Below are 15,358 nucleotides of genomic sequence, written 5' to 3'. Positions count from 1 at the left end.
AACACCAGATAAGGAGGAGAACACTGCAGAGCAGATAATTCTGAAACTCTTCTAGCAGAAGAAATTGCAACTAAAAACAAAACTTTCCAAGATAATAACTTAATATCAACGGAATGTAAGGGTTCAAACGGAACCCCCTGAAGAACTGAAAGAACTAAATTGAGACTCCAAGGAGGAGTCAAAGGTTTGTAAACAGGCTTAATTCTAACCAGAGCCTGAACAAAGGCTTGAACATCTGGCACAGCTGCCAGCTTTTTGTGAAGTAACACAGACAAGGCAGAAATCTGTCCCTTCAGGGAACTTGCAGATAATCCTTTTTCCAATCCTTCTTGAAGGAAGGATAGAATCTTAGGAATCTTAACCTTGTCCCAAGGGAATCCTTTAGATTCACACCAACAGATATATTTTTTCCAAATTTTGTGGTAAATCTTTCTAGTTACAGGCTTTCTGGCCTGAACAAGAGTATCGATAACAGAATCTGAGAACCCTCGCTTCGATAAGATCAAGCGTTCAATCTCCAAGCAGTCAGCTGGAGTGAAACCAGGTTCGGATGTTCGAACGGACCCTGAACAAGAAGGTCTCGTCTCAAAGGTAGCTTCCAAGGTGGAGCCGATGACATATTCACCAGAGCTGCATACCAAGTCCTGCGTGGCCACGCAGGAGCTATCAAGATCACCGACGCCCTGTCCTGATTGATCCTGGCTACCAGCCTGGGGATGAGAGGGAACGGCGGGAACACATAAGCTAGTTTGAAGGTCCAAGGTGCTACTAGTGCATCCACTAGAGCCGCCTTGGGATCCCTGGATCTGGACCCGTAGCAAGGAACTTTGAAGTTCTGACGAGAGGCCATCAGATCCATGTCTGGAATGCCCCACAGCTGAGTGACTTGGGCAAAGATTTCCGGATGGAGTTCCCACTCCCCCGGATGCAATGTCTGACGACTCAGAAAATCCGCTTCCCAATTTTCCACTCCTGGGATGTGGATAGCGGACAGGTGGCAGGAGTGAGACTCCGCCCATAGAATGATTTTGGTCACTTCTTCCATCGCTAGGGAACTCCTTGTTCCCCCCTGATGGTTGATGTACGCAACAGTTGTCATGTTGTCTGATTGAAACCGTATGAACTTGGCCCTCGCTAGCTGAGGCCAAGCCTTGAGAGCATTGAATATCGCTCTCAGTTCCAGAATATTTATCGGTAGAAGAGATTCTTCCCGAGACCAAAGACCCTGAGCTTTCAGGGATCCCCAGACCGCGCCCCAGCCCATCAGACTGGCGTCGGTCGTGACAATGACCCACTCTGGTCTGCGGAATGTCATCCCTTGTGACAGGTTGTCCAGGGACAGCCACCAACGGAGTGAGTCTCTGGTCCTCTGATTTACTTGTATCTTCGGAGACAAGTCTGTATAATCCCCATTCCACTGACTGAGCATGCACAGTTGTAATGGTCTTAGATGAATGCGCGCAAAAGGAACTATGTCCATAGCCGCTACCATCAACCCGATCACTTCCATGCACTGAGCTATGGAAGGAAGAGGAACGGAATGAAGTATCCGACAAGAGTCTAGAAGCTTTGTTTTTCTGGCCTCTGTCAGAAATATCCTCATTTCTAAGGAGTCTATTATTGTTCCCAAGAAGGGAACCCTTGTTGACGGAGATAGAGAACTCTTTTCCACGTTCACTCTCCATCCGTGAGATCTGAGAAAGGCCAGGACGATGTCCGTGTGAGCCTTTGCTTGAGGAAGGGACGACGCTTGAATCAGAATGTCGTCCAAGTAAGGTACTACAGCAATGCCCCTTGGTCTTAGCACAGCTAGAAGGGACCCTAGTACCTTTGTGAAAATCCTTGGAGCAGTGGCTAATCCGAAAGGAAGCGCCACGAACTGGTAATGCTTGTCCAGGAATGCGAACCTTAGGAACCGATGATGTTCCTTGTGGATAGGAATATGTAGATACGCATCCTTTAAATCCACCGTGGTCATGAATTGACCTTCCTGGATGGAAGGAAGAATAGTTCGAATGGTTTCCATCTTGAACGATGGCACCTTGAGAAACTTGTTTAAGATCTTGAGATCTAAGATTGGTCTGAACGTTCCCTCTTTTTTGGGAACTATGAACAGATTGGAGTAGAACCCCATCCCTTGTTCTCTTAATGGAACAGGATGAATCACTCCCATTTTTAACAGGTCTTCTACACAATGTAAGAATGCCTGTCTTTTTATGCGGTCTGAAGACAACTGAGACCTGTGGAACCTCCCCCTTGGGGGAAGTCCCTTGAATTCCAGAAGATAACCTTGGGAGACTATTTCTAGCGCCCAAGGATCCAGAACATCTCTTGCCCAAGCCTGAGCGAAGAGAGAGAGTCTGCCCCCCACCAGATCCGGTCCCGGATCGGGGGCCAACATTTCATGCAGTCTTGGTAGCAGTGGCAGGTTTCTTGGCCTGCTTACCCTTGTTCCAGCCTTGCATTGGTCTCCAAGCTGGCTTGGCTTGAGAAGTATTACCCTCTTGCTTAGAGGACGTAGCACCTCGGGCTGGTCCGTTTCTACGAAAGGGACGAAAATTAGGTTTATTTTTTGCCTTGAAAGGCCGATCCTGAGGAAGGGCGTGGCCCTTACCCCCAGTGATATCAGAGATAATCTCTTTCAAGTCAGGGCCAAACAGCGTTTTCCCCTTGAAAGGAATGTTAAGTAGCTTGTTCTTGGAAGACGCATCAGCCGACCAAGATTTCAACCAAAGCGCTCTGCGCGCCACAATAGCAAACCCAGAATTCTTAGCCGCTAACCTAGCCAATTGCAAAGTGGCGTCTAGGGTGAAAGAATTAGCCAATTTGAGAGCATTGATTCTGTCCATAATCTTCTCATAAGGAGGAGAATCACTATCGACCGCCTTTATCAGCTCATCGAACCAGAAACATGCGGCTGTAGCGACAGGGACAATGCATGCAATTGGTTGTAGAAGGTAACCCTGCTGAACAAACATCTTTTTAAGCAAACCTTCTAATTTTTTATCCATAGGATCTTTGAAAGCACAACTATCCTCTATGGGTATAGTGGTGCGTTTGTTTAAAGTGGAAACCGCTCCCTCGACCTTGGGGACTGTCTGCCATAAGTCCTTTCTGGGGTCGACCAAAGGAAACAATTTTTTAAATATGGGGGGAGGGACGAAAGGAATACCGGGCCTTTCCCATTCTTTATTAACAATGTCCGCCACCCGCTTGGGTATAGGAAAAGCTTCTGGGAGCCCCGGCACCTCTAGGAACTTGTCCATTTTACATAGTTTCTCCGGGATGACCAACTTGTCACAATCATCCAGAGTGGATAATACCTCCTTAAGCAGAATGCGGAGATGTTCCAACTTAAATTTAAATGCAATCACATCAGGTTCAGCCTGTTGAGAAATGTTCCCTGAATCAGTAATTTCTCCCTCAGACAAAACCTCCCTGGCCCCATCAGACTGGGTTAGGGGCCCTTCAGAGATATTAGTATCAGCGTTGCCATGCTCTTCAGTATCTAAAACAGAGCAGCCGCGCTTACGCTGACAAGTGTTCATTTGGGCTAAAATGTTTTTGACAGAATTATCCATTACAGCCGTTAATTGTTGCATAGTAAGGAGTATTGGCGCGCTAGATGTACTAGGGGCCTCCTGAGTGGGCAAGACTCGTGTAGACGAAGGAGGGAATGATGCAGTACCATGCTTACTCCCCTCACTTGAGGAATCATCTTGGGCATCATTGTCATTATCACATAAATCACATTTATTTAAATGAATAGGAATTCTGGCTTCCCCACATTCAGAACACAGTCTATCTGGTAGTTCAGACATGTTAAACAGGCATAAACTTGATAACAAAGTACAAAAACGTTTTAAAATAAAACCGTTACTGTCACTTTAAATTTTAAACTGAACACACTTTATTACTGCAATTGCGAAAAAACATGAAGGAATAATGCAAAATTCACCAAATTTTCACCACAGTGTCTTAAAGCCTTAAAAGTATTGCACACCAAATTTGGAAGCTTTAACCCTTAAAATAACGGAACCGGAGCCGTTTTAAACTTTAACCCCTTTACAGTCCCTGGTATCTGCTTTGCTGAGACCCAACCAAGCCCAAAGGGGAATACGATACCAAATGACGCCTTCAGAAAGTCTTTTCTAAGTATCAGAGCTCCTCACACATGCGACTGCATGCCATGCTTCTCAAAAACAAGTGCGCCACACCGGCGCGAAAATGAGGCTCTGCTTATGCTTTGGGAAAGCCCCTAAGGAAAAAGGTGTCTAATACAGTGCCTGCCGATATTCTTATATCAAATACCCAGATAAAATGATTCCTCAAGGCTAAATATGTGTTAATAATTAATCGATTTAGCCCAGAAAAGTCTACAGTCTTAATAAGCCCTTGTGAAGCCCTTATTTATGATCGTAATAAACATGGCTTACCGGATCCCATAGGGAAAATGACAGCTTCCAGCATTACATCGTCTTGTTAGAATGTGTCATACCTCAAGCAGCAAGAGACTGCATACTGTTCCCCCAACTGAAGTTAATAGCTCTCAACAGTCCTGTGTGGAACAGCCATGGATTTTAGTTACGGTTGCTAAAATCATTTTCCTCATACAAACAGAAATCTTCATCTCTTTTCTGTTTCTGAGTAAATAGTACATACCAGCACTATTTCAAAATAACAAACTCTTGATTGAATAATAAAAACTACAGTTAAACACTAAAAAACTCTAAGCCATCTCCGTGGAGATGTTGCCTGTACAACGGCAAAGAGAATGACTGGGGTAGGCGGAGCCTAGGAGGGATCATGTGACCAGCTTTGCTGGGCTCTTTGCCATTTCCTGTTGGGGAGGAGAATATCCCACAAGTAAGGATGACGCCGTGGACCGGACACACCTATGTTGGAGAAATAAGATTTACTTACCCCAGGACACTCATCTACATGTTTGTAGAAAGCCAAACCAGTACTGAAACGAGAATCAGCAGAGGTAATGGTATATAAATAAGAGTATATCGTCGATCTGAAAAGGGAGGTAAGAGATGAATCTCTACGACCGATAACAGAGAACCTATGAAATAGACCCCGTAGAAGGAGATCACTGCATTCAAATAGGCAATACTCTCCTCACATCCCTCTGACATTCACTGCACGCTGAGAGGAAAACCGGGCTCCAACTTGCTGCGGAGCGCATATCAACGTAGAATCTAGCACAAACTTACTTCACCACCTCCATAGGAGGCAAAGTTTGTAAAACTGAATTGTGGGTGTGGTGAGGGGTGTATTTATAGGCATTTTGAGGTTTGGGAAACTTTGCCCCTCCTGGTAGGAATGTATATCCCATACGTCACTAGCTCATGGACTCTTGCTAATTACATGAAAGAAATAGCCTCCGAAGAAGCAAAAGTATCAAATTTGTAAAATTTGGCAAAAGTGTGCAGTGAAGACCAAGTCGCTGCCTTACATATCTGGTCAACAGAAGCCTCGTTCTTGAAGGCCCATGTGGAAGCCACAGCCCTAGTGGAGTGAGCTGTGATTCGTTCAGGAGGCTGCCGTCCGGCAGTCTCATAGGCCAAACGGATAATGCTTTTAAGCCAAAAGGAAAGAGAGGTAGAAGTCGCTTTTTGACCTCTCCTTTTACCAGAATAAACAACAAACAAGGATGATGTTTGTCTGAAATCTTTAGTAGCCTCTAAATAGAATTTTAGAGCACGGACAACGTCCAAATTGTGTAATAAACGCTCCTTCTTTGAAACTGGATTCGGACACAAAGAAGGTACAACTATCTCCTGGTTAATATTTTTGTTAGAAACAACTTTAGGAAGAAAACCAGGCTTAGTACGCAAAACCACCTTATCTGCATGGAACACCAGATAAGGAGGAGAACACTGCAGAGCAGATAACTCTGAAACTCTTCTAGCAGAAGAGATTGCAACCAAAAACAAAACTTTCCAAGATAGTAACTTAATATCTACGGAATGTAAGGGTTCAAACGGAACCCCTTGAAGAACTGAAAGAACTAGATTTAAACTCCAGGGAGGAGTCAAAGGTCTGTACACAGGCTTGATCCTAACCAGAGCCTGAACAAATGCTTGAACATCTGGCATAGCTGCCAGTCGTTTGTGTAGAAATCTGTCCCTTAAGAGAACTTGCAGATAATCCTTTCTCCAAACCTTCTTGTAGAAAGGATAGAATCTTAGGAATCTTTATCTTGTTCCATGGCAATCCTTTGGATTCACACCAACAGATATATTTTTTCCATATTTTATGGTAAATTTTTCTAGTTACAGGCTTTCTAGCCTGAATCAGAGTATCTATTACAGAATCTGAAAACCCACGCTTTGATAAAATCAAGCGTTCAATCTCCAAGCCGTCAGCTGGAGGGAAACCAGATTCGGATGTTCGAATGGACCTTGAACAAGAAGGTCCTGTCTCAAAGGTAGCTTCCATGGTGGAGCCGATGACATATTCACCAGGTCTGCATACCAAGTCCTGCGTGGCCACGCAGGAGCTATCAAGATCACCGAGGCCCTCTCCTGATTGATCCTGGCTACCAGCCTGGGAATGAGAGGAAACGGTGGGAATACATAAGCTAGGTTGAAGGTCCAAGGTGCTACTAGTGCATCTACTAGAGTCGCCTTGGGATCCCTGGATCTGGACCCGCAGCAAGGAACCTTGAAGTTCTGACGAGACGCCATCAGATCCATGTCTGGAATGTCCCATAATTGAGTTATTTGGGCAAAGATTTCCGGATGGAGTTCCCACTCCCCCGGATGGAATGTCCGATGACTCAGAAAATCCGCTTCCCAATTTTCCACTCCTGGGATGTGGATTGCAGACAAGTGGCAGGAGTGATCCTCCGCCCATTGAATTATTTTGGTCACTTCTTCCATCGCCAGGGAACTCCTTGTTCCCCCCTGATGATTGATATATGCAACAGTCATGTTGTCTGATTGAAACCTTATGAATTTGGCCTTTGCTAGTTGAGGCCAAGCTTTGAGAGCATTGAATATCGCTCTCAGTTCCAGAATGTTTATCGGGAGAAGAGATTCTTCCCGAGACCATAGACCCTGAGCTTTCAGGGGTTCCCAGACCGCGCCCCAGCCAACCAGGCTGGCGTCGGTCGTGACAATGACCCACTCTGGTCTGCGGAAGCTCATTCCCTGTGACAGATTGTCCAGGGTCAGCCACCAACGGAGTGAATCTCTGGTCTTTTGAACTACTTGAATCGTCGGAGACAAGTCTGTATAATCCCCATTCCACTGTCTGAGCATGCACAGTTGTAATGGTCTTAGATGAATTCGTGCAAAAGGAACTATGTCCATTGCTGCAACCATCAATCCTATTACTTCCATGCACTGCGCTATGGAAGGACGAAGAACAGAATGAAGTACTTGACAAGAGCTTAGAATTTTTGATTTTCTGACCTCTGTCAGAAAAATCCTCATTTCTAAGGAATCTATTATTGTTCCCAAGAAGGGAACTCTTGTTGACGGGGACAGAGAACTTTTTTCTTTGTTCACCTTCCATCCGTGAGATCTGAGAAAGGCTAGGACGATGTCCGTATGAGCCTTTGCTTTTGACAGAGACGACGCTTGAATCAGGATGTCGTCCAAGTAAGGTACTACTGCAATGCCCCTTGGTCTTAGAACCGCTAGAAGGGACCCTAGTACCTTTGTGAAAATCCTTGGAGCAGTGGCTAATCCGAATGGAAGTGCCACAAACTGGTAATGCTTGTCCAGAAAAGCGAACCTTAGGAACTGATGATGTTCCTTGTGGATAGGAATATGTAGGTACGCATCCTTTAAATCCACGGTAGTCATAAATTGATTTTCCTGGATAGTAGGTAGGATCGTTCGAATAGTTTCCATTTTGAACGATGGAACCTTGAGAAATTTGTTTAGGATCTTGAGATCCAAAATTGGTCTGAATGTTCCCTCTTTTTTGGGAACTATGAACAGGTTGGAGTAGAATCCCATCCCTTGTTCTCTTATTGGAACTGGATGAATCACTCCCATCTTTAACAGGTCTTTTACACAATGTAAGAATGCCTGTGTTTATTTGGTTTGAAGATAATTGAGACCTGTGGAACCTTCCCCTTGGGGGTAGTTCCTTGAATTCCAGGAGATAACCTTGAGAAACTATTTCTAGCGCCCAAGGATCCTGAACATCTCTTGCCCAAGCCTGAGCAAAGAGAGAAAGTCTGCCCCCCACCAGATCCGGTCCCGGATCGGGGGCCATCCCTTCATGCTGTTTTGGTAGCAGTGGTAGGCTTGTTGGCCTGCTTACCCTTGTTCCAGCCTTGCATTGGTCTCCAGGCTGGTTTGGGTTGAGAAGTATTACCCTCTTGCTTAGAGGATGTAGAATTAGAGGCTGGTCCGTTTCTGCGAAAGGGACGAAAATTAGGCTTATTTTAAGCCTTAAAAGACCTATCCTGTGGGAGGGCGTGGCCCTTTCCCCCAGTGATGTCTGAAATAATCTCTTTCAAATCAGGTCCAAATAATGTTTTACCCTTGAAAGGAATGTTAAGCAATTTTGTCTTGGAAGATACATCCGCTGACCAAGACTTTAGCCAAAGTGCTCTGCGCACCACGATAGCAAACCCTGAATTTTTTGCCGCTAATCTAGCTAATTGCAAAGCGGCATCTAAAATAAAAGAATTAGCCAATTTAAGTGCTTGAACTCTGTCCATAACCTCCTCATACGAAGATTCTTTATTGAGCGACTTTTCTAGTTCCTCGAACCAGAAACACGCTGCCGTAGTGACAGGAACAATGCATGAAATTGGTTGTAGAAGGTAACCTTGCTGAACAAAAATCTTTTTAAGCAAACCCTCTAATTTTTTATCCATAGGATCTTTGAAAGCACAACTATCTTCGATAGGAATAGTAGTGCGTTTGTTTAGAGTAGAAACCGCCCCCTCGACCTTGGGGACTGTCTGCCATAAGTCCTTTCTGGGGTCGACTATAGGAAATAATTTCTTAAATATAGGGGGGGGGACAAAAGGTATGCCGGGCCTTTCCCACTCTTTATTTACTATGTCCGCCACCCGCTTGGGTATAGGAAAAGCGTCGGGGGGCACCGGAACCTCTAGGAACTTGTCCATCTTACATAACTTCTCTGGAATGACCAAATTGTCACAATCATCCAGAGTAGATAATACCTCCTTAAGCAGTGCGCGGAGATGTTCTAATTTAAATTTAAATGTCACAACATCAGGTTCAGCTTGATGAGAAATCGTTCCTGAATCTGAAATTTCTCCCTCAGACAAAACCTCCCTCATGGCCCCTTCAGATTGGTGTGAGGGTATGACAGAACAATTATCATCAGCGTCCTCTTGCTCTTCAGAGTTTAAAACAGAGCAATCGCGCTTTCTCTGATAAGTAGGCATTTTGGATAAAATATTTGCTATAGAGTTATCCATTACAGCCGTTAATTGTTGCATGGTAATAAGTATTGGCGCACTAGATGTACTAGGGGCCTCCTGTGTGGGCAAAACTGGTGTAGACACAGAAGGGGATGATGTAGTATCATGTTTACTCCCCTCATTTGAGGAATCATCTTGGGCAAAATCATTATCTGTGGCATTACTGTCCTTACTTTGTTTGGACGCTATGGCACAATTATCACATAAATTTAAATGGGGAGACACATTGGCTTTCATACATATAGAACATAGCTTATTTGATGGTACAGACATGTTAATAAACAGGCTTAAACTTGTCAACAAAGCACAAAAAACGTTTTAAAATAAAACCGTTACTGTCACTTTAAATTTCAAACTGAAAACACTTTATTACTGAATATGTGAAAAAGTATGAAGTATAAAAGTATTGCACACCAAATTTCAGAGCTTTAACCCTTAAAATAACGGAACCGGAGCCGTTTTTACATTTAACCCCTATACAGTCCCAGCTATATGCTTTGCTGAGACCCAACCAAGCCCAGAGGGGAATACGATACCAAATGATGCCTTCTATAAGCTTTTTCAGTGATTCTAGCTCCTCACACATGCATCTGCATGCCTTGTTCTCCAAAAACAACTGCGCATTAGTGGCGCGAAAATGAGGCTCTGTCTATAACTAGAAAAGGCCCCCATCTGAAAAAGGTGTCCAACACAATGCCTGCCGTTTTTCTAAACAATCCCCAAAGATTATAATAACCATTAATAGTTAGAATCTGCATAATATGCCTAGTAAAGCAATCGTTTTAGCCCAGAAAAATGTCTACCAGTTTTTTAAGCCCTTTTGAAGCCCTTTATTCTTTTATGTTTAACTAAGAAAATGGCTTACCCGTCCCCATGAGGGGAAATGACAGCCTTCCAGCATTACATGGTCTTGTTAGAAATATGGCTAGTCATACCTTAAGCAGAAAAGTCTGCTAACTGTTTCCCCCAACTGAAGTTACTTCATCTCAACAGTCCTGTGTGGAAACAGCAATTGATTTTAGTAACTTCTGCTAAAATCATCTTCCTCTTACAAACAGAAATCTTCATCCTTTTCTGTTTCAGAGTAAATAGTACATACCAGCACTATTTTAAAATAACAAACACTTGATAGAAGAATAAAAACTACATTTAAACACCAAAAAACTCTTAACCATCTCCGTGGAGATGTTGCCTGTGCAACGGCAAAGAGAATGACTGGGGTGGGCGGAGCCTAGGAGGGATCATGTGACCAGCTTTGCTGGTACTCTTTGCCATTTCCTGTTGGGGAAGAGAATATCCCACAAGTAAGGATGACGCCGTGGACCGGACACACCAATGTTTGAGAAAACAACCTGATAACAAAAGTATCTCTTGCAAAGAAAAAGGAATTTCGGACTCAAAAAAAAACATATTTCCATTCCAAGAGAATGAATGCTTGCTGGCAGCCTCAAAAGGCAACTCTTCTGTTTCCCTGTCAAGTGGCTGGATAAGCTCAGAGGGAATTTTGCCCAAAATAGAGCTTTTCATTAAAAGGTTACACAGAAAAAAATACACAAATATAAAGCACCCATATTTTAACAAACTAATGTATTGCTCAGGCAATAAAAATATAATAAGAAGTATAGGAAGGGCCTAAAAACAAATATTTGTTTAAATAAAATAAAAAATCCAGCAAACGCATTTTGGTAGCCGATGTAATTAGATATATTCATTACTCATTTAGAATCAGCTCAGAACAAAATGATACTTCAAATTAGACACTTACCTTGTTTCACTATCACACTGAAAAGTGCATAATACATTCTGTGAAACAAACCAACAGAAAACAAAATAATAAAAATTAAAAAAAAAAAAAAAAAAAAAAAAAAAAAAAAAACTTACTTTAGTTTCTCGGAGGAGAAACTGTAGGTCTCGACCACTCAGAATGCCATGGTTCTTAACATAACTAGGGATGTGAACAGTACTTTTTCCATGCACTGTGCCATGAACTTCCATGTAAGTGTGGATAATATCCAAATACGACTTGCTGTCCTGAAATGGAAAAAGAACAGTAGCAGTTGGGTAAATATTTCCTTTTTTAATTAACACTTGAAGAACAGGATTTTAAAACAAGCAAGCACAAAGGCATGTGCATCCTAGAGATAACCATTGTCAGATTGCATTGCAAGCTTAAAAACAAATAAAAGCAGAACAGCTGTCATATTTACAGGATATGACCTACTGAGGGCCTTAAAAAGTAAGTGAAAATGTGATGCAAGAAAAAAAAAAAATATATATATACATACATACAGAGGGCCCGACAAACCCAGGAGCCTGGGAGCCATTGGCTCCTAGAATCTTAACCCTGGCTCCTAAATATTCTTACTGGCTCCTAATTTTTAAACAGATTTGTCAAGTACTGTGTGTGTGTGTATATATATATATATATATATATATATATATATATATATATATATATATACACACACAATTATATATATATATAATAATAATTGGAAACTTGTATAGCGCACAACCTCGAACTTAATCGACTCGCGGCACTTATAACAGGTATTATTATTACCCAACTTAACGGTACTCATTTTACCGACCTCTGAAGGATGACCTGGCTGTCTCTGTTGCCACAGACTTCACCTAACTACCAAGTTGTTGCCTGGGGGATCATGTGTGTGACTCACTCAATCCATGTCGGTGAAAAGCTGGTCATGTGACCGCTCTGCGGTAAACCGCCAAAATATTTTTTTTTGATTGCCTGCCACAGTTAGTGTAGCGGCAAGGGGCAAGTGCCGCCCCCCAAATTTTGCCACTCTAGTCACGGGACTTGTTGGCCTATGCCTTAATACGCCCCTGTATATATATATATATATATATATATATATATATATATATACATATATATATACATATATATATATACATACATATATACATACATATATATACATACATATACATACATATATATACATATATACATATACATATATACATATACATACATACACATATATATACATATATATATATATATACATATATACATACAGGGAGTGCAGAATTATTAGGCAAATGAGTATTTTGACCACATCATCCTCTTCATGCATGTTGTCTTACTCCAAGCTGTATAGGCTCGAAAGCCTACTACCAATTAAGCATATTAGGTGATGTGCATCTCTGTAATGAGAAGGGGTGTGGTCTAATGACATCAACACCCTATATCAGGTGTGCATAATTATTAAGCAACTTCCTTTCCTTTGGCAAAATGGGTCAAAAGAAGGACTTGACAGGCTCAGAAAAGTCAAAAATAGTGAGATATCTTGCAGAGGGATGCAGCACTCTTAAAATTGCAAAGCTTCTGAAGCGTGATCATCGAACAATCAAGCGTTTCATTCAAAATAGTCAACAGGGTTGCAAGAAGCGTGTGGAAAAACCAAGGCGCAAAATAACTGCCCATGAACTGAGAAAAGTCAAGCGTGCAGCTGCCAAGATGCCACTTGCCACCAGTTTGGCCATATTTCAGAGCTGCAACATCACTGGAGTGCCCAAAAGCACAAGGTGTGCAATACTCAGAGACATGGCCAAGGTAAGAAAGGCTGAAAGACGACCACCACTGAACAAGACACACAAGCTGAAATGTCAAGACTGGGCCAAGAAATATCTCAAGACTGATTTTTCTAATGTTTTATGGACTGATGAAATGAGAGTGAGTCTTGATGGGCCAGATGGATGGGCCCGTGGCTGGATTGGTAAAGGGCAGAGAGCTCCAGTCCGACTCAGACGCCAGCAAGGTGGAGGTGGAGTACTGGTTTGGGCTGGTATCATCAAAGATGAGCTTGTGGGGCCTTTTCGAGTTGAGGATGGAGTCAAGCTCAACTCCCAGTCCTACTGCCAGTTTCTGGAAGACACCTTCTTCAAGCAGTGGTACAGGAACAAGTCTGCATCCTTCAAGAAAAACATGATTTTCATGCAGGACAATGCTCCATCACACGCGTCCAAGTACTCCACAGCGTGGCTGGCAAGAAAGGGTATAAAAGAAGAAAATCTAATGACATGGCGTCCTTGTTCACCTGATCTGAACCCCATTGAAAACCTGTGGTGCATCATCAAATGTGAGATTTACAAGGAGGGAAAACAGTACACCTCTCTGAACAGTGTCTGGGAGGCTGTGGTTGCTGCTGCACACAATGTTGATGGTGAACAGATCAAAACATTGACAGAATCCATGGATGGCAGGCTTTTGAGTGTCCTTGCAAAGAAATGTGGCTATATTGGTCACTGATTTGTTTTTGTTTTGTTTTTGAATGTCAGAAATGTATATTTGTGAATGTTGAGATGCTATATTGGTTTCACTGGTAAAAATAAATAATTGAAATGGGTATATATTTGTTTTTTGTTAAGTTGCCTAATAATTATGCACAGTAATAGTCACCTGCACACACAGATATCCCCCTAAAAACAGAATTTATGTTTACCTGATAAATTACTTTCTCCAACGGTGTGTCCGGTCCACGGCGTCATCCTTACTTGTGGGATATTCTCTTCCCCAACAGGAAATGGCAAAGAGCCCAGCAAAGCTGGTCACATGATCCCTCCTAGGCTCCGCCTACCCCAGTCATTCGACCGACGTTAAGGAGGAATATTTGCATAGGAGAAACCATATGATACCGTGGTGACTGTAGTTAAAGAAAATAAATTATCAGACCTGATTAAAAAACCAGGGCGGGCCGTGGACCGGACACACCGTTGGAGAAAGTAATTTATCAGGTAAACATAAATTCTGTTTTCTCCAACATAGGTGTGTCCGGTCCACGGCGTCATCCTTACTTGTGGGAACCAATACCAAAGCTTTAGGACACGGATGAAGGGAGGGAGCAAATCAGGTCACCTAAATGGAAGGCACCACGGCTTGCAAAACCTTTCTCCCAAAAATAGCCTCAGAAGAAGCAAAAGTATCAAACTTGTAAAATTTGGTAAAAGTGTGCAGTGAAGACCAAGTCGCTGCCCTACATATCTGATCAACAGAAGCCTCGTTCTTGAAGGCCCATGTGGAAGCCACAGCCCTAGTGAAATGAGCTGTGATTCTTTCAGGAGGCTGCCGTCCGGCAGTCACATAAGCCAATCTGGTGATGCTTTTAATCCAAAAAGAGAGAGAGGTAGAAGTTGCTTTTTGACCTCTCCTTTTACCAGAATAAACAACAAACAAGGAAGATGTTTGTCTAAAATCCTTTGTAGCATCTAAATAGAATTTTAGAGCGCGAACAACATCCAAATTGTGCAACAAACGTTCCTTCTTCGAAACTGGTTTCGGACACAAAGAAGGTACGACTATCTCCTGGTTAATGTTTTTGTTAGAAACAACTTTTGGAAGAAAACCAGGTTTAGTACGTAAAACCACCTTAACTGCATGGAACACCAGATAAGGAGGAGAACACTGCAGAGCAGATAATTCTGAAACTCTTCTAGCAGAAGAAATTGCAACCAAAAACAAAACTTTCCAAGATAATAACTTAATATCAACGGAATGTAAGGGTTCAAACGGAACCCCCTGAAGAACTGAAAGAACTAAGTTGAGACTCCAAGGAGGAGTCAAAGGTTTGTAAACAGGCTTGATTCTAACCAGAGCCTGAACAAAGGCTTGAACATCTGGCACCGCTGCCAGCTTTTTGTGAAGTAACACAGACAAGGCAGAAATCTGTCCCTTCAAGGAACTTGCAGATAATCCTTTCTCCAATCCTTCTTGAAGAAAGGATAGAATCTTAGGAATCTTTACCTTGTCCCAAGGGAATCCTTTAGATTCACACCAACAGATATATTTTTTCCATATTTTGTGGTAAATTTTTCTAGTTACAGGCTTTCTGGCCTGAACAAGAGTATCAATAACAGAATCTGAGAACCCTCGTTTTGATAAGATCAAGCGTTCAATCTCCAAGCAGT

The 15,358-nt window shown here is 42.6% G+C and overlaps 1 protein-coding gene across 1 annotated transcript in view; it reads right to left on the bottom strand.

Moving 5' to 3' along the window:
• Window positions 1-15,358, bottom strand: part of MGAT5 (alpha-1,6-mannosylglycoprotein 6-beta-N-acetylglucosaminyltransferase) — a 653,341-nt gene that overhangs the window by 146,507 nt on the left and 491,476 nt on the right. The window contains exon 13 of the mRNA XM_053712510.1: window positions 11,306-11,455. Coding sequence (XP_053568485.1) covers window positions 11,306-11,455 — 150 coding nt within the window. The remainder of the gene's footprint in view (window positions 1-11,305; window positions 11,456-15,358) is intronic.

Source organism: Bombina bombina, chromosome 1 (genome assembly GCF_027579735.1).
Source record: "Bombina bombina isolate aBomBom1 chromosome 1, aBomBom1.pri, whole genome shotgun sequence".
In the NCBI taxonomy this organism is placed as follows: domain Eukaryota; kingdom Metazoa; phylum Chordata; class Amphibia; order Anura; family Bombinatoridae; genus Bombina; species Bombina bombina.
This window is presented reverse-complemented; position numbering and strand designations above follow the sequence as displayed.